At 43.1% G+C, this 26,530-nt stretch overlaps 2 protein-coding genes across 2 annotated transcripts; both read right to left on the bottom strand.

Annotated features, from left to right (window-relative positions):
- Positions 1-7: 7 nt before the first annotated feature.
- LOC121672224 (proliferation marker protein Ki-67-like) lies at positions 8-9,802 on the bottom strand (the record flags this gene model as incomplete). The annotated part of the gene is made up of 13 exons (XM_042044803.1): positions 9,717-9,802; positions 8,432-8,545; positions 7,935-8,016; positions 7,739-7,854; positions 7,310-7,379; positions 6,677-6,755; positions 4,547-5,986; positions 4,003-4,241; positions 3,028-3,430; positions 1,740-1,855; positions 1,143-1,314; positions 923-1,057; positions 8-574 (listed from the first exon to the last, which is right to left on the bottom strand). Coding segments are annotated over exons 2-13 (3,511 nt in total), but the record flags the coding sequence as incomplete, so codon positions are not given.
- Positions 9,803-15,635: 5,833 nt separating this feature from the next.
- On the bottom strand, positions 15,636-25,976 carry LOC121672225 (receptor-type tyrosine-protein phosphatase epsilon-like). Its single transcript, XM_042044804.1, has 9 exons — positions 25,672-25,976; positions 24,733-24,882; positions 23,528-23,621; positions 23,083-23,159; positions 21,814-21,948; positions 20,940-21,065; positions 20,031-20,191; positions 19,793-19,928; positions 15,636-18,863 (listed from the first exon to the last, which is right to left on the bottom strand). Exons 1-9 carry the CDS (start codon positions 25,888-25,890, stop codon positions 18,789-18,791), a joined length of 1,173 nt encoding a protein of 390 aa, XP_041900738.1. The 5' UTR covers positions 25,891-25,976; the 3' UTR covers positions 15,636-18,788.
- Between the last annotated feature and the right edge of the window lie 554 nt (positions 25,977-26,530).

Below are 26,530 nucleotides of genomic sequence, written 5' to 3'. Positions count from 1 at the left end.
CTGATGCCTGACAAAGCCTCTACAGGCTCCAATTTCTGATCTGGGGTCTTCAAGAGCTGTCTGATGCCTGACAAAGCCTCTACAGGCTTTGTCTTCTGCTTTGGGGTCTTCATGAGCCTCTTGATACCTGACAAAGCCTCTACAGGCTTTGTCTTCTGCTTTGGGGTCTTCATGAGCCTCTTGATACCTGACAAAGCCTCTACAGGCTTTGTCTTCTGCTTTGGGGTCTTCATGAGCCTCTTGATACCTGACAAAACCTCTCCCGGTTCTGACCTTTGCACGGGGGTCCTTAAAATCTTCCTTTTGCCTGACATGACCTCAACTGGCTCCAACTCCTGCTTTGGAGTCCTCCTTTTACTTCCTGATTTCACCAGAGATGGTGGTTTTTCTGGAATTACTGCAAAACTATCCACATCATCTTCATGCATAGCTTTTCTTTTTTCAGGAGTTTTTGTGGCTATTTCATCAAACATGGATGGAGATGACTCCTCTCTCAGAAAGTGGAATATGCCTGAACTCTCTTGCTTCTGTTCTGAAGCATCTGAATTATTTAATGGTGACACCATCATCTCTCCTGAAATAAGCAGTAGATTTATGTCATTTGGAAAATAAATTAAGCAGAAAATCCTGTAGAATCAAAAATCTACTCAAATACAATCTTCTAGAAACCAAAATCCAAACACGTGCATGGGTTTGCTGCCATGTCTGAAACAACACTTCAACAGTTTGAAGTTTCACACCAAATAAAATGAATGATAAATTATCCTACTCAGAAGTTAACTACAACATTTTCTTCTAATACCTCATAAATTTCAATGGTTCCTTTCATGGGTTACTGGCTGCTTCACCTCAGTTAAGTCTGCCTAGGCTGAGATTGCTGCTAACCCAAAATATACCTAAACATTCCTTTTTTTAAACCTACCAGATTCCTCAGGAGTGTGCAAGTCAGAAATGTCCCCTGCAGCACACAGTGGTGTGAACTCAGCACTCTGAGCAGCAGCCAAAGATAATGTTCTTCCATCCTGATTTTTCGGAGTTTGAAACATTTCAGGCATTCCTAGAAATTGTATTTGGAGAAATGAGCACATGTTTTGACAAAAGAACTGCACAGCTGGCAGAGTGAGCAGACTTTAAGATCTCACCTGTGAAGCTTTCATCCATATCCATGTTGAGCTTCAGCATGGGATTTTTTACCACTTTAGGGATGTGTCCAGCAGATCTGATTGTGGTGGAATAAGCTCTACCTACAACTATAGTAGCAGGTGACTCTGCATGACCCGTGCTGAAGTGATCTTTTATTTTCTTCTCTGGAGTCTGCAGAGGTAAAGGAAAAAGAAAATAAAGAGTTATTAAGCCAAGATTCTTCTTGCTGGAAGAGGTGGCCAAGCTCCTTCCACCATTTATCACTAGTCCTGGTTCACTGGGAGGTTCCAGATGACTGGAGGATGTCCAGTGCTAAGAAGGGTTGGAAGGCCCAGCCAGCCTGAGATTAGGAAAGGAAAGGCAGGTCCTGCCTGATTTCTATGATCAGAGGTTGGACTCCATGATATTGGAGGTCTTTTCCAACCTTAAAAATTTCATGATTCCTTTTGTACAAATCTCCATTTCCCACATGCTGTGAGAGACATCAACCCCCATTTTATACCACAACAGGAGCTTCCAGCTTCTCTATCAAAATGCACCCAAGCTGTTTGGTGGTCATGCAAGAAAATAAAACAAAGAAAGACAAAAAAGGATACCTTTGGTGGGTGGTTTATCCTCTTCAGGGGTCTTCCTTTACGGACACTTTTTTTAGCAACCTTTGACTGTGGTCTTGCAACTCCCAATTTTACCACTTCGGCCCAAGATTTTGCAACTAGAAGCAAATGAGAAAAAACCACTTCAACTCTCAGCTGTGTAAATGGAAGTCGGCAATTTTATTTCCTTATGGTTCCCATACATTTTCTGCAGTCTGCCAGAGGAAAGTGTTTGTTATTATCTGACAGCACCTAAAGTGTTCTCTGAAATATTTTCAATTCGAAAACCCAGTTTCACCTTAAATTTAAGAAGAGTACAAGTACCCAGTGTGGCTTTCCACACCAAAACAATGAGCTTCACACAGGGTCAAACACAGCTCAGATCCTACAACTGAACTCTGACCCAGTTGCTCTGGAAAAGCACTGGAAACAGAGTTTTATTTTGGATCTGAAATTTTAAGAGCTGTGATGTTCTTTTCATGTTACTGAAGGAACTGATGCAGTGATATTAAAAAGCACATTACAAAGAGGTGGTGAGAAATGGAGTGCCATCAATATTTGTCAACAGCTCTGCTGCCATTAAAACGAACAGAATAATAAAAAGCAATAAAAATTCCTGGGTGAATGGTAAATTTGACTTTGTCAAACTGATTTCACTGATGAAAACAGGTGACAAATACACCCTACCTAAAAGTTTATTCAAAATTCAAAACTCAGAGAACCAGAGCTCCCCTATTACAGTTTCCAATGCTGTCAAAACTATTTCAAATCAGTGCTCAACACCGAGAATTCTGAAGATTTGAAAGTAACACCCAGTTATGATCTTATTTTTTATTTCTATCCATTATGTACCACTGTGAGTTGTTAAACTCAGTCCAGTTCCCAGATAAAGGTTGTGAGCCTTGTATAAAAATAAGGCACGAAGTGAAGCTGCCTTGCTATAAAATGTTACATTTTGGAAAACAAAATGGATGTGATAAACATGGCTTGGTTTAAGACTACTTGAACTTGACAGATATTAAAGATCATGACTCTAAACTTGCAAAGAGAATGCTAATTTTACCTTTTTTCAATGTCTGAACTTTAAGATTTGTGTTTAAATGAGTTTATAGATGCTTTAATAAACCTGCTTTATGAATGAGAAAATGCAACACTTTGCACTTCCAAGAAGCCCAGCAGACTTCAGAAGATTCACCAATTATTTGGTGCATAACAAAAAGGCCTTCTCCAGTTTGGTTCCTGTATTTTAAAGCGTGAAAGTGAATATTAAAAATTATCTGTTGAAACCAACCTAATAAATTGGCACTGGAGGCACCACTTCTCCTCTTGGCAGTGATAACAGCCACAGCTCCACCTCTGCTCTTCATGGCAGTGCCCTTCAAACCCAGCTGGGCACTTCTGTTTGACTTGGTGGGTGTCACTGTCGCAAAGGCTTTGGCATCCTGGGCAGCAGGACAAGATTTCGGTGTTTTCCCTTGGACACCACTTCTCTCCTTTGGATCCACATCTTCAGCACCAGCATCCTTCTCCTCTGCAATTGGGAATGGTGTGGGGGCCTGGGAGATGGAGAAACGCCCTTTCCTGAAAGGGGCTGGAGAGCCTGAAGGAACTTTGGGTGTTGCCTTCCCTGAGGGAGGGAATGAGGCACCTGGAGACTGCTGGGCTGGGGAATTTTTGGGTGACCTTTTTTCTTCCTGGTAAAAAAAAAATAGACATTAGTGAATGGAGGATATTTCCTTCTTTCTAATGAAGTGATCTGTCCAGGGGAACCCTGCCTGAGACCGGGATTATTTTACTCTTTTCAGGAATGATACAGGAAATGATTCCTAAACTGTTGATCAAGTTTGGGGCTAAGTTTGGCAAGAGGGTTTACCTTCCTTTTGATCCTCACACTTTCCCATCCTTACCATTCATCCATCCCCAGCCACCAATTAAATCATTTTATGTCAAATTTAGATTCAGATTGATTGATTTTTAATTTTTAGTCTGTTTTTTCCTCGTGTGTTTTACCCATCCATTAAGTAGCAGAGTGACCTCACCAATGAATTTTGTGGCACTTTCACCTTAAAATAAACCTGGTTTTGCTGATGCCTTTGCTGTTGATTCTTTGAGCATCCCAAATCACTCATGAGTGACACCAGCATGCATCACACAAGATTTACTACTCATTTTGAATTAATAAATAATAGAATAAATACATATAATAGAATTTATAAATTCTGATCACAGTAATGGACTCAGCAACTTGATTGCTCGTAACATTTACCTGATCTACCAAGTGCTTCAACCCCTGAGCCTTTTTGAGCACAGCCCGAGGAGAGTTTCCGTAGGGTAAACTCTGCCTGGCAGGGAGAGCTCCTCTTTTCAAGGGAGAGTTGGGAGGCAAACTTTTATCAAAGAGTTCTGGACTCAGATGACCACCAAAAGACACTCTTTTTCTTTTTCCCAAAGTTTGAGGGAGCATCTCACCACTCCTCCTCTTCTGAGGGATTCTTTCTGTCTTGCCTGAAAAGAACAATTAAAAATATTTTTACATTATCTAAGAAACCAAGGCAGCATTTTAAGCCTTCCTTCTGCATTTCAAAGTTGGAAACAAACCCAAAGAAACTTACCTTAAAGAGAAACAGATTCAATCCAGGACAATTTATACATATTGTGTATTGTTATGGTCAAATGTAACTCCATGATAAATATTTTACAATTAGTGTCAGCAACTGGTTCTGCATTTTATCCCAGTGGAAGAATTTTTAGGAAAGTGTTACAGCATTTCTCTAATATCAAAAACAAGGCAGGGGATCCAATGTATTTACCTGAATCTTCTCCATTCAAGAGGCCAGGAGTTTTAGTTTCTGAGCCAGGCTCAGTGACTTTGAGCTCAGCAGCACTTCCAGACCTTCTCTTGGCTGATGGTCTCCGAGGTGTTGCAGCACTGGCATCTTCCAAATCCTGGTTTTGGTGATACCCCTCCACGCCCAGCTCTGCTGGAGTTCCACTGGCTTTTCTGCTTGAATCATGATGTTCCTGACCAGCGTTTGTCTCCAGTGCTGTTTCAGTCAGCACTCCAGAGGTCCTTGGCCTCCCCCTTTTCCTTCCAGAGCCAGGTGTCTGAGCAGCAGGAGATGCCATTATCCCTTCTGAAGCTGGTGCCTCTGAATGGACACTTTTGTCCAAGAAATTTTTACTTTGCCTGCTGTTTCTTCTGGGACTCTTGGAATTAGAGAGAGAGGCAGAGTTATCCAGGTTTGCCTGATCCCAGATTTCTTTCAGCACTTCTTGGACAGGTTTTCCTGGTGTTTGTTGTTTGCTGTTTCGTCTTTGCTTTAAGCATTTGTCTTCTGGCAAAGGCAGTTGTGTGCTATCAATTCTGCACACTGAATCTTCCTCTGGAGCTCCAGCTGGGATTTCTGGAAGAGACTTCAATTTCAAGGACCCACGCCGTGGGGTTCTTGGAGTCTCTGAATTTCCAGGATTCATTCCACTGGCTTCTTTGGGAGGTGACACAAACAGAGACCGAGGACTCTTCCTCCTGGGTGTTGGTGTGGACAGCACACATTTACCTCCTTCAGCAGCGCTGGGGGTGGGCGGTGTGGGGCTGCATATTGTCCCTTGAGCTGGACAATCCAACCTTTCTATGGAGCACTGCTGCAGTGAAACCAGGGAATTCCTGTGGTTCTCCTTGCTGGGTTTGGGTGTAACAGCAGAATGTTTGCATCTGCCTGGTGTCCCTAATTCCTTAGGATCCTGCAAAGGACTCTGACTGGTATCTCCTGGCACCACCTTTGAAATGGGAGTTCGAGGACTCCTGGTAAAACTCTTTCTGGGAGTTCTTCCTACAGCTGACAGCTGCTTATTAAATCCTGAGCTGTTTCCTTCTTCTCTTCTTACAATCGTACATTCTTCAATATCTTCCCTTCTGCCTGTTTCCTTTCCTTTAGTCAGGCCGCCCAGATCAGAAAGATGACTCAGGGATGAAATGGGAGCATTTGGTTCTGGCAGAACACTCCCAGGGTCTCCTTTTGCAGCTTGTTGAGAGGCACTTCCCCTGTGCAGAGGTTTTTCCACTTTCAGCTCATTCTTCAGGTTTTCATAGAGTTTACTAAAGGGGGACACTTCATTTTGCTTTTTAAGAACATGATGTAGTCTCCGTGAAGATTTGGGTGTTCGGAGTTTGACAGGGAAAGCTTCAGGAAGATTTTCCTCTGGAGTTCGTTTATTTTCATTGGCATTTTTCTCTTCACACTCAGCATTATCTACACAGTAAGCAAAACAAAACAAAAATACAGACGCAGAGTTACTTCAAAATGGTAGAACTACACATATAAGTTCCATAAATACAGATTAAAAATTCCTTCTTTTCCCTCCCAAGATGGTCAACCAGGACCTACTGAAATGGAACACTTGGAAGCAGCCTGGGCTTTTTGCATTGGAACAAAAATCTGTCAGAAATGATAATAAAGAACCTTCTCTGAAACTGAGGATTATTTAAGATAAGAAGGATAAGAAGGTGAAGCCCTGGCATTTAACCAGTCTATGAGTTATAATCATCCAGAATTAGCAGCTCTGGATTTTTCTGGTTCTACAGGAAACAGCTCCTGTAAACAATTATTTCAGTATCTACCAGGTACCTCCAAAATTACACTTGTTTCAATTCTTTATTAGGGAAGAATGCATGAGAGAATGCAGTATTTGCTCAAAAAAGGTGTAGCTGTAGGTCAGCAGAGAAGTTCAAGTTAAATTTTAATGACAGAGGTGAATTCACATCTGTCATGATGAGATCTAAGCATGATGCAGTAATTGCTGACATAGCAAGGTGTTCTCAGATTGAAAAGTCTTAAAATGCCTTTTTTTCCCTCCTTTAACCTTGTTTGAATTCTTAAGCTAAGCAAAAACGCAGTTAAGGGGACAAAAGCAAACAAAGTCCCCAGAGAAGAGGAACCAACCTGAAGCATCAAGACTTTTAGCTCCTGAAGTTTGTTTGTGTAATAATTCCACTCCTGCCACCTGCTGAACATGAAGAACCTGTAAATTTGTACAACATTACAGCAGAGCAACAAAGATTTTACAGTTTAGCTTTCAATTCTACATTAAAAAAACTACTTATGAGAGACCATGCATTGTCCCTAAACAGGCATTAAAGTATTCAAATTAAATCCTTGAACTTTGCAATAGTTAACATTGAGTAATACATTTGAAACTCTAAAGAGGAGAGGTTGATCTTGTTTTATCATTTAAATTCTAAGCTGTCAAAGCAGCTGTAAAATCAGAATAAAAACACTCGAATCTCCCCTTCTTACCAGACCCAGTGGAAGATTTATAGCTCTATCTGTATTAGTAACACCATGAATTATTAATTGTCTTTTACCAAAACCAGACAAATTTTTGACTAAAATTTAGACTAAAAATTACTAAATTTTGAAGAGTATTTATCTGAAGGAGTTTATTTGTATTTTAGACAGAAAGGCACTTCAGGGCTGAAAAACTACCCCTAAGAAGAAAACAGAACAAGGAAATAAAAAGCCATATCACTACTACCAATGTATTGGTAAAGAAAATGCCCACAGCCACCAATTTACCTGCAGAGTTTCATCTTTTGGAGACCTGGAACGCCTCTTTTTCAGAGTTGATTGCAGAGGATATTCAAACCTGAAAGAAATATTTTAAAATACTATTTTTTGTCAAATAGTTGATGACTTAAATTCCTGTTATTAAGAGAAATGACCTAGGAATAGTTGTCCCTTCCCAACAATGCACACATCTCAATTTGAAAGGCTTTAGCAACTTAAAACCACTTTCAATTTCTCCCTAAAACTGACAACTCTTGAAACAAAATCAGAATTATCTCTCTAGACAGTTCTATCTTTATTTACCGTAATGTAATATGTGATAAAAAGATATCTTTAAGCAATCCTGCCTTCTCATGAAGGCCTGTAAGACTTTATGAACTAAACTTCATTAATTTACACTCTAGAATCAAATAATTAAAGTGTGGTCCTGGCACCCACCTGAAAGAACGATCAATAATGGTTAACACATCTCCGTGCTTCAGGAGAACAGGCTGCTCAAAGCAAGCCCCATTCAGCTGCGTGGGGTTTACTGTGCTTAAATTAGTCAGGACTGCCTAAAAATCAAACAAAGAGTTCAGTGACTGCCGAGATGCATCAAGGCAATGCATATTTCAGTAAAACATGAGCATCTCACCTCCTTGTTCTCATTTATCTCAATTTTGCAGTGCTCATTGGACACCCACGGCAGCCGCATGCGGATGTCACATTCTGTTTTCCTGGGGGGAAACACAAGTTCAGTTCCACACAAAACACAGGGAAATCTGCTGTAGAATTAGGGAATTTCCCAACATTTTAGTTAATAATGGTACAGCAGCATAATTTCTCAAATTTGAAGAAAATCTCTAATGCTTTTGATTTGCTGTTGGTCTTATCACTTTTATTCCCTTCCCCACATTTCCTGTGGCCAGAAATTTAAAAGTCAATCAATAAACAGAAGTAGTTCTGGCAAGGAAAGGACAAGTAATAAAATAAAGTTCAGCTTTCTACTGTAACATCAACCTTAATCCAGTCTCACCTTCCCTCCCTCTTCACACCATTCCTCCATTAACATTTATTTTTGTAAATAAGCATTAAAAGACCTGATCTGCAGGAAAACACTCATTATTTCAAAGTATGCAAGCAAATTCTCACCTTCCAAATAAACAAGAAGTTGAGGTGAGTGGAAAAACAATTCCATCAGTCCCATTCCTTTTAATGACAACGATTTCCCCATAGCGTGGCATCTTCAAATATAAAGACCCTTACCTATAAAAAACATGCAGATTACTCATCCTAATTTGGTTTACATGCTTACAAGAGTAAGTCGATGTAAGTTTTTATGTTTTATTTTTGTTTCAGAGATGAGATACTTCCCAATGGGCAGCAGAAGAATCTCGGTGCTGTTTACATGTGTTTGTTTCCCTGTGTAGAAAACTGGGAATATGTTTATATAAATTGTTAGACTACTCACAGGTATTCAGGAGATTTTTGCTACCCATCAGAACCTTGGAAAGGTTCAGGAGCAACACAGATTATATTTTGTCCCGTAAGCAATTTAAAAACTCACTCCTCCTCAGCTAAATCCGAACCTTTCAATCTCTTACCTAGACGGAAATTTTCAGATTTAGATTTAAAATAGAGACCAAATGACTGCAGTTGTGTGCTCCAGGAAAAGCAGGGAATAGTGTCATCAGCTCCCAGGAGCACGGGCAGGAACAGCTGGGAAGAGGCTGGAAATCGGGAAATTGCTGATCTCTGTCGCGATGGGCTGCGACAGAGCTGAGAGGGAAGCAAGTGCAGATCTCTGCGTGCACAGATCGCGGCACAAGGAGAAACAGCACTGGACTGGCGTAAGAACTCCAAAGCCACAGCACAACCGATGCACCTTTTATATATCTCCATGTAACGCATTACTTAATGTATAAATGCGATTGCCACAAGCGAGCCTTAAGGAAGCATCTTTATAAACACTATATTTGAAAGCAGCAAGGTAAAAACAACGGAATTAAAAGCAGTTAAGAGAAACCCTTATGGAATGTTTGGGTCGGTTTCATGCGATAAACACTTGTTGACAACAGGACACAACTTCGGGGCGAACCCGGCAGTCCCTTCGGCTTTTAGGGAACGCAAATAAATACTCGGTGTCCCGTACCGAGAGTTCCCCGTCCAGGCAGCCACCAACTCCTACAAGCCAAAAAAGGCACATGAGCTGCAGATGCCGAAGTTTATAAGCCAGGGCTCCGGGCGGTCACGGCACAGGTAAACACCGGGTGAGAGCGGGGCAACAACCACCACGGCAGGGGCAAGAGCCATCATGGGGGGGTAGGTGGCCACCGAGGGGAAGATGTCAGGAGGCCCAACTCCTCCCCGCGGCCCCCCTCACCCCAAAGCCACATCCCCCCGGCCCTGCTCCCCTCATCCGCTCGCCCAACCGTACCTGGATCTGTCAGAGCCTTGAGGGGCCCCGTGCGGCGGCGTCCGACGCGCCCCCCCCCCGCGCTCCCGGCACGGCGCGACGCCGACTGAGCCCTTCCCGCGCGCGCGCGCCGGCCCCCGAGACCTCGCACTGAACGCCCCATTCCCCTCCCCACCACGGCTGTATTCCTCCGCCAGGCACCGAAACGGAACCCCCCGGGAGCCGCGCAGACAGACGGACAGGAGCGGCAGCCGACGCCCGCGCCTGCCGGCAGCAGCCGTGGCTGAGGGACAGCACCGAGCCCTTCTGGCCGCGACAAGCGGCACCGGACAGAGGGACTCTTTTAGCTTTACCCCGTGCCGGATCGGCGGAAGGAGAAACGAACGCACCAGGTTGCTCCGTTGACCGTTGAACATTCGAAAAGGAGCGCGGCGGCCTCTGATTGGCGGAGGGGGCGGCGCGCGACGCGCAGCGGAGCCAATGAGAAGCGGCGAGGGCGGTTTGAGTTCAAACGGAGGCGCCGCCCCCCGGAGCCGCTCGCGCCTCAGGCGCCGCCCGGGGCGGGGCGGAGCCACCGCGGAGCCCCCCGGGCCCTCATGGCAGGGGCGGGCCCGGACACGGATTCCTGACCGAACCTGTGCCTGAGCCCCAGCCTAAACCTGTACTTGTGCCCGAACCTGAACCAGTATATGAACCCGTGCTTGTAGCTGTACCTCTGTCCATACCTGCACATGAACCTGGACCTATATCTGTACCTGTGCATAAAGCTGTCCTGTACCTGTGCCTGAATCTGTACCTGAGCTCATACCTGAATCTGTACCTGAAACTGAACTTGTACCTCAACCTTTGCCCATTCCTGTGCCTGTATCTGTACCTGTGCCTGTACCTGAATCTCTACCTGTACCTGTGCCCATACCTGTGCCTGAACCTTTATCTATATCTGTATCTGAACCTATACCCAAACCTGTGCCTATATCTGAACCTATACCCAAACCTGTGCCTGTATCTGAACCTAAACCTGGATCTGTACCTGAACCTAAACCTGTACCTGGATATGTACCTGAACCTAAACCTAAACCTGTACCTGAACCTAAACCTGAACCTAAGCCTGGATCTGTACCTGAACCTAAACCTAAACCTGTTCCCAAACCTGAACCTGTCTGGGCTTATTCGGCCCCTCTGTGAGGGAGGGGGATTTGCAGGGCTCAGCTGCTCCCAAATTTGCACCTCTGCAGATCAGCAAAAAGCGCCCAGAATCAGTTTATATCAATTCAGCTTCACTTATAAAGTGAAGTGTTATAAATTTAAGCATCTGTGTTTAATCAGATTAAAATACTACTAGCCACAAAAATACTATTAACCACGAAAATAAGGGGTTTAAAGAGAGGGGAAAAATAAAGGGAGCAAGGATGGGAGGGGGTGAGCAGCAGTAAAAGTTAAATTAGTATTTTAAGTCCATTTTAATCAGCAAATTAGTTACCTTCATTTAGCTATAAAACTGATCCCCATCTCTGCTCCCAAACAGGAATTCATTACTGAGACTTGAATTTGAGGATCTCCGAGGCCGAACATCAAGAATCAACATGAACATTGTATTGCTCTGTGTTTGAAGATAGAAGAAAAAAAACTTTAAAAAACGAAACAAAACAAAACAATGCATTACTGAGATATGAAATGGGACCTTCATTCCAAATTTGCTGCTTGTGCAAGGGAAAGGGATACAGGACAAGGTCATCCAACCTTTTGTGCTTCGGGGGATAAAATTCTACTATTCAGATCTTTCACAAAACAGAACTTTTGATTTTACTACTATTTTATTATCTGGCTTGCCTCAAAGACTATTCTGTGTGGTGTGATGACTTCAGGGTGCTTAGATGTGATACAGTTAGATGTAAGCAGCTTTTAAAATGTTATTTCTGTTCCTTTCAATCAAATGACTTTGAAGTCTATTTCATAAGCTTGGGGGGGGGAGTTTAATTTAGGTCAGATTATTATTATTATTATTATTATTATTATTGTTATTTTAGAATAGCCGTATGCTACTGGACAATCTTTAATTTAGATGTAAATCATACCAAAGTCAGGATTCTGTTTGGGTATCACTGGGTATCTAATTGGGTATCATTGCTAATAAACAGGTAATCAAGTCAGAGCCTTCCAAGGACTCTTTACAAGTGCAGTTATACCTGAATGACGTATCTGAAACAAACAATTTATAGCAGAAAAACTCTTTGAAATGGAATTTATTGCAGTCTCTGCCAGCCCACGTGATCAAACAGCACAAATAAATAACTACATCTGCACTGTGTCAATAATTGTATATTCTGGCCTGATTTACTCATGTGTCCCTACAAACACAGCAATACTTCGAGGGAAACACAAATTAGGAGCGAAGGTTTTCAATCTGTCTCCAAGAGCAGCAGTGCTCTCTGAAACAGCATCTGTACAAATATTTGCCAAAGTGGTTTTACAGGAGGGAAAAAAAAAAAATAGGACATTTTCTTCAAGGTTTGAACTTGCTGGTAGGTTAATTTGGGAATATTTAATTTAGATAAATACACCTGAATACACCATGAAGTAAAATTGTCAACTGTTAAAAATGAGCAGAAAAATCACGTCAGTGCTTGAATCTCCTTGTTAGAGAGTTAAAAAAATCAGCATTTTAATTTGTCACATGAAGATCCTCATACAGGGTTATTTATTCAAGTGTCTGAACAGGTGGTTTGGAAGCACTGAATGAAGCTCATTTCTCACAGATTTGTACTATCAGTGGTTTTCACTTTAAAGTCTAAAAAGCACAAATTCTAGTTAAAGCTTTCCCTAAATTAGGGCTTCTACAAGGTATAAAGTAAATAAATATTCAGGCTATTCACACTGTGTGAAGCAAAGTCTGGAGATGAGAAGTTGCTGTGTGACAAACCCTGAAAATGTAATGTTTTGCACCAAATTTCTCTCTTAAAATCATAGTTTATTACACTGACACATTATTGCACCCAGGATGTTTGGAATGCTTGTATTCATGCACAGAACCTAATGTTGACACAGGATTTTACATGGGAGGAATCTGCATAAATTTAGGAACAAATGGGATATGTTTCTGAATTATATCAATCCACAGTTAACAAACACTTTGAAATAATAAATTTACCTGAAATGGTGAAAGCACATAAACTACTAAGGGAAAAACATCTGAGTATGATGGACACACCAGTATTTTAACGTTAAATCTGTATTTCAAATAATCCAAATGCATCTGGAACAGCGGCTTTCCAATAGGCTGTAGTCCTTCAAAGCCAGGGAAGATGACTGGGAAGCAAAAGGCACAATGTCCCAGTGAAACGTCTGGTTTAAAATGCAGATCAAAACTTTGCAGTGTGTTCTAGGCCAATTCCAAGATTTCAAGATCACCCCCAAGGATTGTGGAACCCAATTCCTGGTCCCCAAGAATCCCACCCGGTACCTGATCTGGGAACAAAGTTCTTAATCCAGACGATTTTGCCATCAACTGCAGCAGATCACTTTTGATCCCAAGGGTGACCATAAGAGGGATTTTGCATCTCCCAGCCAGTCCTTTTGCACAGCTGAGTTAGGAATTTGTACATTTTATGAGGACTGGGGTGAGATTCCCCTGGATTCAGCAAATTAACAAATTCTAGAGTACATAATTCCATACTTACAAACAAGGGAACAGAGCTATTCCACGGGCTGCTTCCTTGGGAACAGCTTCTGCTCAATCCACAGGCTACCACATGATCATAAAATCATGGAATGGTTTGGCTTGGAAGGGAATTTAAAGCCCATCCAGTGCCACCCCTGCCATGGCAGGGACACCTCCCACTGTCCCAGGCTGCTCCAAGCCCCAGTGTCCAGCCTGGCCTTGGGCACTGCCAGGGATCCAGGGGCAGCCCCAGCTGCTCTGGGCACCCTGTGCCAGGGCCTGCCCACCCTCCCAGGGAACAATTCCTTCCCAATATCCCATCCAGCCCTGCCCTCTGGCACTCCATGCTCTCACTCCATCTCTTCCAACAGCCTCACTCCATCTTTTCCATAGGCTCCCTTCAGATTTTGGAAGGACAAAGTTTCTATAAAAATCTCAACAAGAAAATACCCTGCTCAATAATTCCTTCTCAAGCTCTTCCCACCTGGGAGAGTTTTCCTTTCTTTTTGTCCACCCAACTGGCTACCCCAGCTTGGATCTTTTGTTCCATGTTTATGGATAGTTGGAGTTCAGGAAATGTTCACAAGAACACTGGAGCAGTTTCTCATGCCATGGGAACAGGTGAAAGGAGAAAATGATTCTTTGTGCAAAGAACTTCCTTGGCAAGGTGTCAACTCGATTAATAACGGAATAATTCCCCTCCTCTGTGCAAAGCAGCACAGAAAATGGATAAAAGTCATTAGAAGGAAGCTCTCACGAAAAGATCTAAATTACATCCTAATCCTTTAATTCCTCAGATGAAGAACACTCCCTGGGAAGTTCAGTGGCTTGAAAAATTCTCAATTCCAGAACTTCTGCATTAGGCAAAACAGAGCTGAGACTTGACGTATGTGCCCTGTACAGAGCAAACACCCCTGTGATCTGCCTTAGTTCATGCTGTGTAAATATGCCATTAAAATAAATCTATCTCATGGACAGTTTACAACCAAAGTGTGGTTGTTTCTAAAAGCTGAGTTTCTAAAAACAGAACCACAAGGTCTTCATGGTGTTCCTTTGTAACATTTAGAAGTAGGAAAAAAACAACTTTATCACCAGTAGAGTATAGGAATATCCATGTTTGCTGTGTGATCAACAATTACAATTATCAACAGTTATTCAGATTAACCAACAATTAATTAATTAATAACTGATTAATACTTGAGATTCTTCTATTTTCTGAGACGCACCAAGGCACCTGCCTGTCCTCACACACAATTTCTGGTGGTCTCACAATCTCTGCCTCTTGATCCCTGCTAAAAGTACATGACCTGGTCACACAAAATACTTGATCAACTCCTCTGGAATAATTAAAAAAATTAACAGCTTTTACATGCAATGGCAAATTAGAATCAGAGAGTTGCTACATTTGGAAAAGATCATCAAATCCAGCCATCAACCAGTTTGTCACTAGCCCATGTCCTCAAGTGCCACATCCACCCATTTTTTGAACGCTTCCAAGGATGGGGACTCCACCACTGCCCCAGGCATTTTTCCAATGCTTTAAAACCCTCTCCATGAAGAAATATTCATCTCCAAACCTCCCCTGGCACAATTTGAGGCCATTTCCTGTCACCCTGCCAACGTCAGAGCAGTGCCCAGGGAGGACATGCTGGCTGAAAGTTCAACAACTGTGGAAAAAAAATAATCCTAAAATTACCTACCCTGAAGAGGCATCTCCCAAACGGGAGGTGTGGGATGGGCCAGGGCAAACAGAGAAGGGGTCAAACAGAAAAATGGCTTCATTAAATCCTATTTGATTCAACATGAGGATGTAACCTCTGAGCAGTTACTCCTGGTTTACACAAACCGCCCCCGCCCCTTGTTACAACAGTGGGGCCTTCTTGGTTGATTTTAGCAAGATGTCCACAGCAAAACTGAATTGTCAAAATGAATTAAGAAATTGCTGTTAATTAGAGGGAACTTTCAATTCATGATTGGTGACACAGCTGGAAGTTTAGCTCCTATTTTTATCTTGGTATGACATCACAGTTTACCACAGGATTATGTTACTATATTTAATTAATTTTACTATATTTATTTTGTATCCTTACAGTTTGGGAAGACCTGGATTCCAACTACTTCCATGAGTGTCTACACCCTTTATATGCACAATGTTCAGTCCCAACATCAATCAGAGTTTTTCTCCCAAAAAGCTGCTGATAAGCACTGAAAAATTACTCATCTAGATAATGGATTTCAACTCTTTTAGAATGCTTCATTCAAATGAACACACGACACAGGAATGAAATTAAAAGATTTAAATGAAATAATGCAGGTGGAGAATAAAAAGGAAGCTTTGTTCTTGCATCAGAATGTATTAGATCTTGCAATTTGCATATACAAATAATTCAGCCACATTCACCGGCATTAAAAACACAGCAAGATCAAATTAGAAATGTAATAAAAGAAAATAATAATAGCTGAAACTGTATAATACATACATATGTTATAAAGATTTGACAAATTAAATACATTTTGGTTATTAACTTTACATGAAAAATGGGACGAGGGAAACGCAAACGTTTCAAAAGACTGAACATGGGGTGGTCAGGCTCATTTTAAAAGTTTAAAAAATACATAAAAATAGCCTAAAAAACACTGCTAATTACAGTATGCATTCTTCATTACGGCCCAGATCAGCCAAGCACTTAAGGGATTGCTTCGGGAACACGGAACCCATGGCACTCCCATGGATAAAGTGGGATAAAGATGCTGGGAAGCGAACGCTTAAATGCTGAGGTGAGCTGGGACCTTCTGAACACATGAACAGTCAAAGTCACACAGTGACCAAAACCACAGACAGATCAGAAGGACACTTCCAATCCAACTATTTGGCGTTTTAAAGGAATTCCATGCAACGTACGCAGATTCAAAGGAAAATTCCAAGCCACCGAGACGCTCCCCAGAGCTCCAGCCAGAGCACACACGACTGCGAAGGGAACTTTTCCAATTCCACAAAAATCTTAGGGAGCTACAGCTGTCAATTCTGAATTATATTTTAGGCATTCCTCTTTCCTCCTCCATATCTGAATATGGTTATCAACTAAAATCCGAGTACCCACTGAGGATTTGGTGTTCCAGCTGAACCCCATCCTACTCCTGGTTGTAAGGAGGCCTTTAGTAAACCCCGTGGGCAGCTGGAGTTGTGCTGCAGCTCCTGGGGGGCTGTGGGACCCCCACACCCTCACACCACATCACTGCTGCACTGAGATGGACTTCATGGACAACTCACCCCAGTTTTAACCTCAGGGACCCCAAAATCTGCCCAACACACAAATTATTTTTCAAATGCTGAATGATCAGAAGCATCCTGAAATCAGGATCATAAAATGGGAATTCCTTTGCATTATTCTCCAACCTCTTGGAGTCTCCCTGCACTGAGACTGACCTCATGAGACAACACCAGTTTTAACCTCAGGGACCCACAAATCTGCCCAAAACACAAATTATTATTATTCAAATGCAGGCTAAAGGGTCAGAAAAATCCTGACATCAGCATCAGAAAATGGGAATTCCTTTGCGTTATTTTCCAACCTCTCAGAGTCTCCCTGCACTGAGACTGACTTCAGGAGACAACTCGCCCCAGGTTTTTACCTCAGGGACCCAAAAATCTGACAAATTATTGTTCAAATGTGGGCTAAGTGGCTGGAAGGATGCTGACATCAGGATCAGAAAATGGGAATTCCTTTGCATTATTCTCCAATCTCTGGGAGTCTCCCTGTGCTAGAAATCAGACGGAACCCCCTCTGTATCAGTTCCCAGACTGAATTTGTTTTGGCTCTCTCAGTTTGGATGGAATTGCAGGAACATGCCCTTCCTCAGCTTCACTTTCCTACCCAACCCTGTGGCTCGAGTGTTTCTTCTCGTAGAGACTCCCAAGCAAGGTTTAGTCTTTAAACAACCTGTTTTCTGAAGTGCATAATTTACTGTACAAATAAATACAGGAGTGCAGCGATGGGAAGACAAGAAGCAGCCAATGGCACTGTGGGAATAGGGTGCTCAGGAATTCCTATCCTGCCCCTTTCCAGCCAGGATGGAATGGACGGAGACCTATGGACACCTTCCCTCCCCCTGCATTGCTCCAAGGTGCAATGAGATTATATTGGAATGGGAATGGGATAAAATAGTGCAAGAACAGCAGGGAAAAGCTCGGTTTAAGCTGCTTGTTTTAAATAAGGCTTTGATGTTGCATCGCAAAAGCCCGGCTGGACGAGACAGAACTATTGCATATTCGTTATGGAATTAATTACAGATCCACCCCTCTGTGCTCATTAAGTCAGAGATGCTTTTGGAAGAGTGGGAAAGATAAACTTGGTAATTATTCGACGTTCGGGTGCCCCGTGATTTGGGGATTTTCCAACCCCTGGTCAGGGCTGTAATAAAGACTTTGATGTTTTCTGTCACCAATTCTGTTCTCAGTAGTACTTTCAGTAAAAATATATCTCTGTACACAACCCTAAACCCCTTAGAGAAAGGCAACAGTCCTTTTTTGATAACATTTCTGGGAGGGGAAGAACCTGGAGGAGCTTTTGCTGCAACACTCAATGTTTCTGGCACTAAACTGTTCATAAAATGTTTTTTCCAATTTTTACCTCTTAATTATCATGCTGAGTCAAATCAAGGAATAAGAGTTCATCTCTTATTTTAAAGAAGTGGGAAATTATGCAGGTGTTTATAGAGAAGAGAAGCTTTTAACTCCATTCCTGGCCTTTTTCTTCACATAGACAAATTCAGGTGCTGCAAAATATACTCTTCAAATATGCAAAATACTCTAAAAAATCACATTATTGCCTTTCTACATCGATTGAAACAATATTAGGGAAAAAAACCAAACTGACTGGGCTTTCAAAGTTCTGTCAATTCAAAAATTCTAATCTGTATTTCTACTGATTTTAGCCTATGGACAGTAAGATTCAAAATCCAACTGCCATCAAAACCTGGAGGCTCTTCAAAACAGCCTTGAAAAATAAAATAAATATCTATTTTCATGGTGAACATATTTTCCTGGTGAACAAAACATGTTTAAACATGTGCATCACAATTCACTTTAGGATGAACTGTAAATCACCTGTCAAAAATGTCAAGAACTGGGAGATAACATTACTGATAAATATTTATAAGTGGCAAAATTCAAAGGAAAACAAACCTCAAGAATTAATTTCTTGTTATTTAGAATAAAGATTTCTATCCCATCTTACAGTGCTATACAGTATAGGAACATTATACTTTGCTTTAGAAGATATTTATATTTAAGAAACAACTTTATACAGCAAATGCAACTTTTAGAGCCAACACAACATTGTATTTACAGTTAACTCAACAATCCAAGTGGCATGGAATAAATTAACATAATATACAACTATTTATACAGACAAATTAAAAAATAAGGCAGAATCTCATTTGAAATTAGCATAATCTGAAAAGATGTCGATGAAATCTTGTACCACTCTGTAGCAGAATTCATATTGCTCCTGGAAAACAAGGAAAAGGTGTCAAAATGTGGGTTTGGTCACACTGAGAAAATCTGACTTCTGCAAATCCCCGTGATAAATTCAGCATGTCCTAACTGGGACCAGTAGGTGAGAACTGGTCTGTTCTGATTTCTGTTTGTTACTTTAAATAAAAGCAATGGTTCCTCTTTCTTTGGTCAGGCACAGGCTGATCGCTGCTCTTTGGTTAAAAGGATTTCTTGAGCTTTTTCAGACATGCTTCTTAAACTGAATCAGTTCTTAGGCCTGGCTTTTGATTTAAACCCAGCTGCTCACAGTCCTGGGCTGTCACTGGGCTCTTCCTACAGCAGAAACTCCTGATCATGGCCCAGGGATAATCAGAGAATCATAAAATCCCAGGATGGTTTGGGTTGGAAGGGACCTTAAATATGATCCAGTGCCACCCCAGCCATGGTGCCCAGAGCAGCTGGGGCTGCCCCTGGATCCCTGGCAGTGCCCAAGGCCAGGCTGGACACTGGGGCTGGGAGCAGCCTGGGACAGTGGGAGGTGTCCCTGCCCATGGCAGGGGGGTGGAACTGGGTGGGCTTTGAGGTCCCTTCCCACCCAAACCATTCCATGATTCCAATTTGTGTCCACACATTTTAACGTAAGAAAGAACAACTGATAAACAACTTGAAAGACATTTACTTAATATATTTAATCACCTACAACACTCAAAATATTATGGTTTAACAGCCTCAAGTTCCTGAAAGACAGAGAATATTCATCCGAGTTGTATTTTTGGAAATGCTCTAAAAACCCCTGTAGAAACCCTGCTAATGCCTTGCACACACAGAGCTATCGTGTACCATTGATGTCACCCTGCAAAAACCCCTTTGTTCTCGTCCCCCAAGAGTATTTCCACACAGGACTCCCTCCCCAAGCCCTGGGCTGGTCAGTCCCATCCATACCAGCGTTTGCACCATGTGTGGCCTCTGCAGCCTCAAGCTCTTCACAGCTTGGAACACGTCCAGGAGCCCCTCGGCCTTCACCCGCTCCAGGATGTTGCTCAGGGCTATGAAGGTGCCCGTTCTCCCTGCGCCAGCACTGCAACAAAAGACCTTTGCTTGGCATCAACTGGGGTAAAAACGGGAGAAGAGGAGTAACAGGGGCAGAGAACAGGCAAGCTCAGGTGCAGAGGGGGCTCACCTGCAGTGCACGGTGATGGGGTGGTTCCCTGTCTGCTGCTGCTGCTTCTGCACAGCTGCAATGAGGTCGATCATCCCCTTCCCTTCGGCAGGAATCCCGATCTCAGGCCACCCATGGAAGTGGAACTGCCTCACCAGCCTGCTCTGCTTCTCCTGGTTGCTCTGCCAGCAGGAAAACAGCATTCAGCCACCTGTTACTTCCAAGTGGAAACACAATTCCTGCCTGGAACACCTGCAGCATCAATTTTGCCTTGCTACATCAGAGTACTTGCAACCTGATCCATCATGTATTATGGACCTTGGTGATCTTATTTCCAGCCTAAATATTCCAGGATTCTATCCTGGTCCAGCAGACTTGTCAGGTCTGTTTCCAAATCCCCATCCGCTGATAATTCCCCTATAATTTTCCTTTGGATTTGCACAGCTGTTTCCCCTGGGAAGGACTTAGGATACACTGGAAGTGACCAAGGCCAGGTTGAACAGGACTTGGAACAACCTGGGATAGTGGAAGGTGTCCCTGCCCATGGCAGGGAATAGGATGGGATGAGTTTTAAGGCCCCTTCCACCCAAACCAGCTTGGAATTCTGTGAAAAATCTTGGATCGAATTTTCTTTGAGAGTTATGTGGAAGATGGCAGGAAAATCTAGGAATAACAGCAACAACAAAACAGTTTAAAAAACCCCACCCCCACCTCCCATTTTGCAGCCACCTGTTTTACTGACCAGAATTTTCAGGGGCTTTAAGCAAAAATGTTTCCTATAAGCCTCCCCTTAACGCCAGATTTTGATTAACCACATTTAGCTTTAGCTAGAAATCCCAGAATTTAATATACATAATCAGATTTGTAAATGCCTTCGAATGGAAAAAAAAAAAAGAACAAACCAAAAAACCTGGAGTTTTAAAGGATTACCTGGTTGTATGTGACCAGGAAATCCCTCACACTGATGGCATCCATCAGGCTGTCACTCTTGATTTCCACCGTGATCTCTCCGTGAGTCACAGAGCCCTCCGATGGCCAGTACTGGCAGCATTTTTCCTGCAGAATCCAGAGAATTGCAAACATTCCTTGATTTTTTTTCCCAGTTATCACGTTCTTATTAATCTCTGATATAAGAAGTGACATCCAGCATAAGAAGTGTGTTCTCAACAGTTTGTATTGCAAACACTAATAACTAAGAATACAGAGATAAAATATTTCTGTAATAGAAACCATTAAGATGAAAAGGGCTCAGGAGGCCCAGATGGTAAATACTGCTTTAAACCAGAGTAGAATAATAAGTGTAATTCCTGAAAGCAAGGAAATATTGTTAAAAACCTGCCAAAACCACCAAGAAAAAGCTTTTCACAACACCCTTGTTGAACCCAGAATCTTCAATCTGCAGCACAGGACTCTTTCATTAATTAATGATGTATTAGGACAGGCTTGGAATGAGCCACGGGAGCTTTTACTGGGACAAATGGGACAAGAGTTTATAGAAACGTTTGTTCCCAAATGCCAAAACTCTGTCCCATGTCAAGCATCCCTTAATGTGAACTGGAAGTTTGAAATCAGTGATTTCAAAAAATCACAGCATTCCGTAATTTGTTTGTGTTTTCTGACAGTTCCAGCAAAAGCAGCAGTGCTGCCCCACACCAAAGAGTGAAGCAAGTGTCATTTTAGGAAAAGCAAAAAAAATATCTCAGATTGCTGGAATTTGTAGGCAAAAAAATTCTTTTCTCCAGTATTGATGCTCGTGGCTTGCAGGTGGGAAGGGAAACTGTGAGGCTGCAGGGTGGGCACGTACCTGCTCCCTCTCCTGGACCTCAGTGAGCATCACGATGGTGTGGCACTTCCACTCCCACACCATCCGCCAGAAATCCTCCACCGTGTGGGGAAGGGGGCCCTGGGTGGCGATGAAATAATCCTTCTGCCGATATCCCTGCGGGAACAGACCGGGGTCACACGGGGGAGAGGCTGATGGGCACAGCAACATCACAGCTTCAGTGATTGGGAACAAGAGGGAACGGCCTCAGGTTGCACCAGGGGAGGTTGCAGTTGGATATTGGGGGAAATTTCCCCACAGAAAGTGTTGTCACTGCCCAGGGCAGTGGTGAAATCCCAATCCCTGGAGGGATTTAAAAAACCATGTGGATGTGGCACTTGGGGACATGGGGCAGTGGTGGCCTTGGCAGTGCTGGGGAATGGTTGAACTCGATGGTCTGAGAGAGCTTCTCCAACCTCAACAATTCTGTGATTCTAAAATCTCCCCCAAATTCACAATCCTGAGGTGAATTTTTCCAGTCATGGCTGAGGGGATGAGATTCTGCAGGACCAGATTTCACAATATTATCCCAACAGCAGCTCTCAGCTTTTCTCTACAGTTAAGTCCTAGCTCAGGTTCTGAGCTCCAGTTTTATTTCACAGAATCACAGAACCAGTGAGGTTGGACAAAACCTCTGGGATCGAGTCCAAGCTCTGACCCAACACCACCAAGGCACTGAGGGCCACGTCCAGCCTTTCCTTATTTCCACACAGATGTGATCTTCACTTCCTCAGCACCCACAATCCTCAGTCACTGATGTGGTTTTACTGCTTAAGGGCATGATGACTTCTCGTATTTAAATAAAATCCTGTGTTACTCGGCTTCCAACAGGAACCTGGAAAGAAAGCTTGGAATTTATCCAGCTCTGCCCAAATAAAGCCTGGCTGCCAAACACTGTGACAGCCTTTCCCTGTGCTAAACACTGACTTTTCTGTTTCTCAGAAAAGCAAATATTTACACCTGTTAACCTGAACCAGATAATGGAACCGCTGGCTGTTAGTTGTGCAGCCGATTTGTTTTGTCAGAATTTCATAAAAGGCTTGGTTTGTAAATCTAACAACAAGGTTTAAATGACACAGCCATTTAAACTGAAATTGAAAACACCAAGATAAGAAAAGCATCTGGAAACTCCCATAAACAAAGCTCATGTTCTTTGCAAGCCAAGTCGACTGTGCCCCTTTAAAAAGACTTACCAACAACAGCAAAAGCTCTGATTTGAAAAGGAAATGCATGAAAATGTTGTGTACGTACATCTATGAAGGAAGCATTGATGTAGTCTGTGTACTCCTGCCCTCTTTTCATGGACAGAATCACTCTGTTAAAATCATCTGGAAAAAAAAAAAGTTTAGTCTTAGTTTTGAGTCCAGTCTTACTTTTGTTAACTGCATGTGGAAGAAGAAACCCCACTAAATCTCTTCTCTGAAATGTTCCTTTTCAGGTGCAAACATTACAGTGCTGCTCAGACCATGCAAAGGTGAAAGTGCCGAGTTGTTTAATTCAAAAAACCTGATTGTAACAGATTTTGGGATGATTTAGTAAAACCCAATTCACGGAATTTTTTACAGATGACACTTTATAAGAGGAGCTGTGTCCTGAGATGAGCTGGGCTGCTGCCAGCAGACAGATCCAGTGTGTGCTCCCAACCAGGGATTGATGGCACTCGTTTGTTTTGGGAGATCACAGGCTGGGCTCTTACAGGGGATGATCTGGATGACTCTTGCTTTCTTCATGTTGGCTGGAAGGTTGCCAGTTCTCATGTTCTCCTTCATGATCCGCACGTTGGTCAGCTTCTGCAAGAAACCACACAGGAGAGTGAGGGCACAGGGACAGGAGAGGGGTCACTCAGCACATCCTGCACTCACAGGGCCCTCCAGTGACTTTACTGGGGCTCAGTCAGTGCCACAGTCACAGGGAGCCTGACTGCACAACAGCCACTTCATGGTCCTGGCTGTAACAACTAAGAAAGAAACAGTCACAGAATCCCAGAATGGTTTGGCTTGGAGGGACCTTAAAAGCCCATGAAGACACCTTAAAGACACCTCCCACTGTCCCAGGCTGCTCCAGCCTGGCCTTGGACACTGCAAAGGATCCAGGGGCAGCCACAGCTTCTCTGGGCACCCTGTGCCAGGGCCTGCCCACCCTCACAGCCAAAAAATTCCTTCCCAATATCCCATCTAATCTTCCTTCCCTCAATACTGTTGATTTTTGAACTTGTTCCTCTATCATCAGACTTATTTTTACATCATTTTCTTTACCCAGTTCCCAATTTCTGGTTAAATTAATCGTCTAAAGCAAAGAGAGAACTCCAGTGAACACCCAGATGTCAATTAATACTCTCTATCTATACAGAAAATAAATATTTCAGCATAAACAAAATCATAAAAAAATTCTAACTATTCCTCAGGGCACTAAAGTCATTTTAAGAATGATCACAGCCAGCCAGTGTGGTTTGCTTCATTTGGGGTTCCTCCACTGATCAAAAATGGGTTTTTTTGGGTTTTTTTGAGGTTTTTCTCCTGACAGTCTGGACATTCAGCACCAGCTCTGTAAAGTCCCTGCAGTTCTTCCTGCTGTCAGTCACCTCGGAGTTAACAATCCCATTGGGATGCAGATTAGGAACACCTAATCCAGTTTCCTCTTGCAGCATTATCTGATCTGGCAACCAGCACCAGCCCAGAGAATCACTCCCCTTTTCTTTCAGAAACAAACAAAAAAGGTTTAGGGAAAAGCCATGGAACCACACAGCCCTGAGTGAGCATTTAGGGAACAGGATGTTCAGCAAGGCCCCATTCACAACCACCACAGAACAGAACGACTTCCCTTTAATGCACCTTTAAGGTCACACTTTTATCCTCTTGGCTTAAGTCTTGGAAATCCTATGGCAAAGATTTCCATACTTACTTTAAACTCCTCCTCCAGCCCTATTTTGACCAGGTTTGGTGCAGCATTGTGGGATGTCTGGAGGTGTTTTTCCAGGGATGACACATCCAGCTCCGTGTCCCCGTAGAGGTAGTACTCGAGTAAGGCTTGGTAAATGAAGGAATATTGCATCTGGAAGGGACAGGGAGGGAATGAAGGGAGGGAAATTAGGAATTCTGGGATTCATCTAATTTAAAATCCCAGACTGGTTTGGGTTGGAAAGGACCTCAAATCCCATGCAGTGCCACCCCTGCCATGGGCAGGGACACCTCCCACTGTGCCAGGCTGCTCCCAGCCCCAATGTCCAGCCTGGCCTTGGACACTGCCAGGGATCCAGGGGCAGCCCCAGCTGCTCTGGGCACCCTGTGCCAGGGCCTGCCCACCCTCCCAGGGAACAATTCCTTCCCAATATTCCATCCATCCCTGCCCTCTGGCAGTTCAAAACCACTGCTCCTTGTCTTGCCACTGGTTGGGGTACAATCTACTGATTATTAAAATAACAATAATTAGAAATTGTTAAGCTAAACCAGAGTTTTCCTGTTACATCACTCACATTCTCTGACATTCCACTCTCATGTGCATGGGAAAACCTGGAAATGACTCCTAAAAATGATGTGTTTTACAGTGGTCTTCACCTGTATCTTCTCCCCCATCCTTCCACTGGGCTTTGTTCATTTTCGAATTAGAAAATCCCAGAACGGTTTGGGTTGGAATGGACCTTAAATCCCATCCATCCCACCCCTGCCATGGGCAGGGACACCTCCCACCATCCCAAGCTGCTCCAAGCCCCACCCAACCTGATCTTTTCCAGGTGTGCAACAGCACGGGACACACTGGGCTGCACAACGGAGCGGAAGTACAGCAGCATTTCCCTCTCTGCCCAGGACAAGCTGGAATTTCGGGAGATTCAGGTGCACTCACGTCTGTCTGAACCATCTGGGGCCGCTGATTGCGGATCCTGGAGACGAACTCGAACACGTCCACCTTCTGCTCCGCGTGCATCATGTCCATGATGGCATCGATGACGATGAAGGTGCCCGTGCGCCCCACGCCAGCGCTGGGGAGGCAACAAACACACAGAACCCACCATGGGATCACCCAGCCTGCAGGGACTGCTGCAGCAGTGAGCCTCGCTGCCATGGTTTAGCATAGTTTAGGTTTCTATCAGAGAGCCCTCTCTATCTCTGCGTCCTTGAAAACATGAAAACAAACTGCAAAACTGCTTTGGAAGTTTTGGTCGGGTTTTTTTCTCTTCTCAGGCTCAGTTTAAAGGCATAGAAAGGCACAAAATTAATTTCTGGGCGTAGGGCAGCGAAATGGGATACACATCATAAAGTCACCCCAAGACACTCGTGCTTAGACTGGACCGAAATGCTCACTGGGAAACACTGAATTCCACAGAATCATGGAATCATGAAGGCTGGAAAAGCTGCCTCAGATCCTTGAGTCCAGTTGTTCCCATCCATATCCCCAAGTGCCACTTTTTAAATCCCTCCAGGGATGGGGACTCCACCTCTGTGGCCTGTCCCAATGCCTGGCCACCCTTTCAGTGAAGAAATTTTTCCTAATATCCAATCTAAACTTCCCCCTTTTTCATTTTAACAAGGACAGCAAAAAAAGAGGGGTGTTTTTAACATAAAAACTCAGCCCTTCCCAGCTGATACCATCAGAATTATACTTAAGAAGACATTTGAAAAAAAAAATCTGCTTGACCATCTGTAATAATTCAGGTTAAGATGAAATTTAAATTATTGTTTTAGTAATTTTTAGCGCCACATTT

The sequence above is a fragment of the Corvus kubaryi genome, unplaced genomic scaffold (assembly GCF_017639235.1).
Source record: "Corvus kubaryi isolate FWS band 111438036 unplaced genomic scaffold, C.kubaryi_AGA036_p1.0 44976, whole genome shotgun sequence".
Lineage (NCBI taxonomy): Eukaryota > Metazoa > Chordata > Aves > Passeriformes > Corvidae > Corvus > Corvus kubaryi.
This window is presented reverse-complemented; position numbering and strand designations above follow the sequence as displayed.

Coding starts and splice junctions, on each gene's coding strand:
- LOC121672225 (XM_042044804.1), bottom strand. CDS start 25,890: ATGGCAGCGAGGCTCACTGCTGCAGCAGTCCCTGCAGGCTGGGTGATC. Junction 24,883..25,671: donor CCCAGATGGTTCAGACAGAC/GTGAGTGCACCT, acceptor TGTCCCTTCCAG/ATGCAATATTCCTTCATTTA. Junction 19,929..20,030: donor CCCATCACCGTGCACTGCAG/GTGAGCCCCCTC, acceptor CTTTTGTTGCAG/TGCTGGCGCAGGGAGAACGG.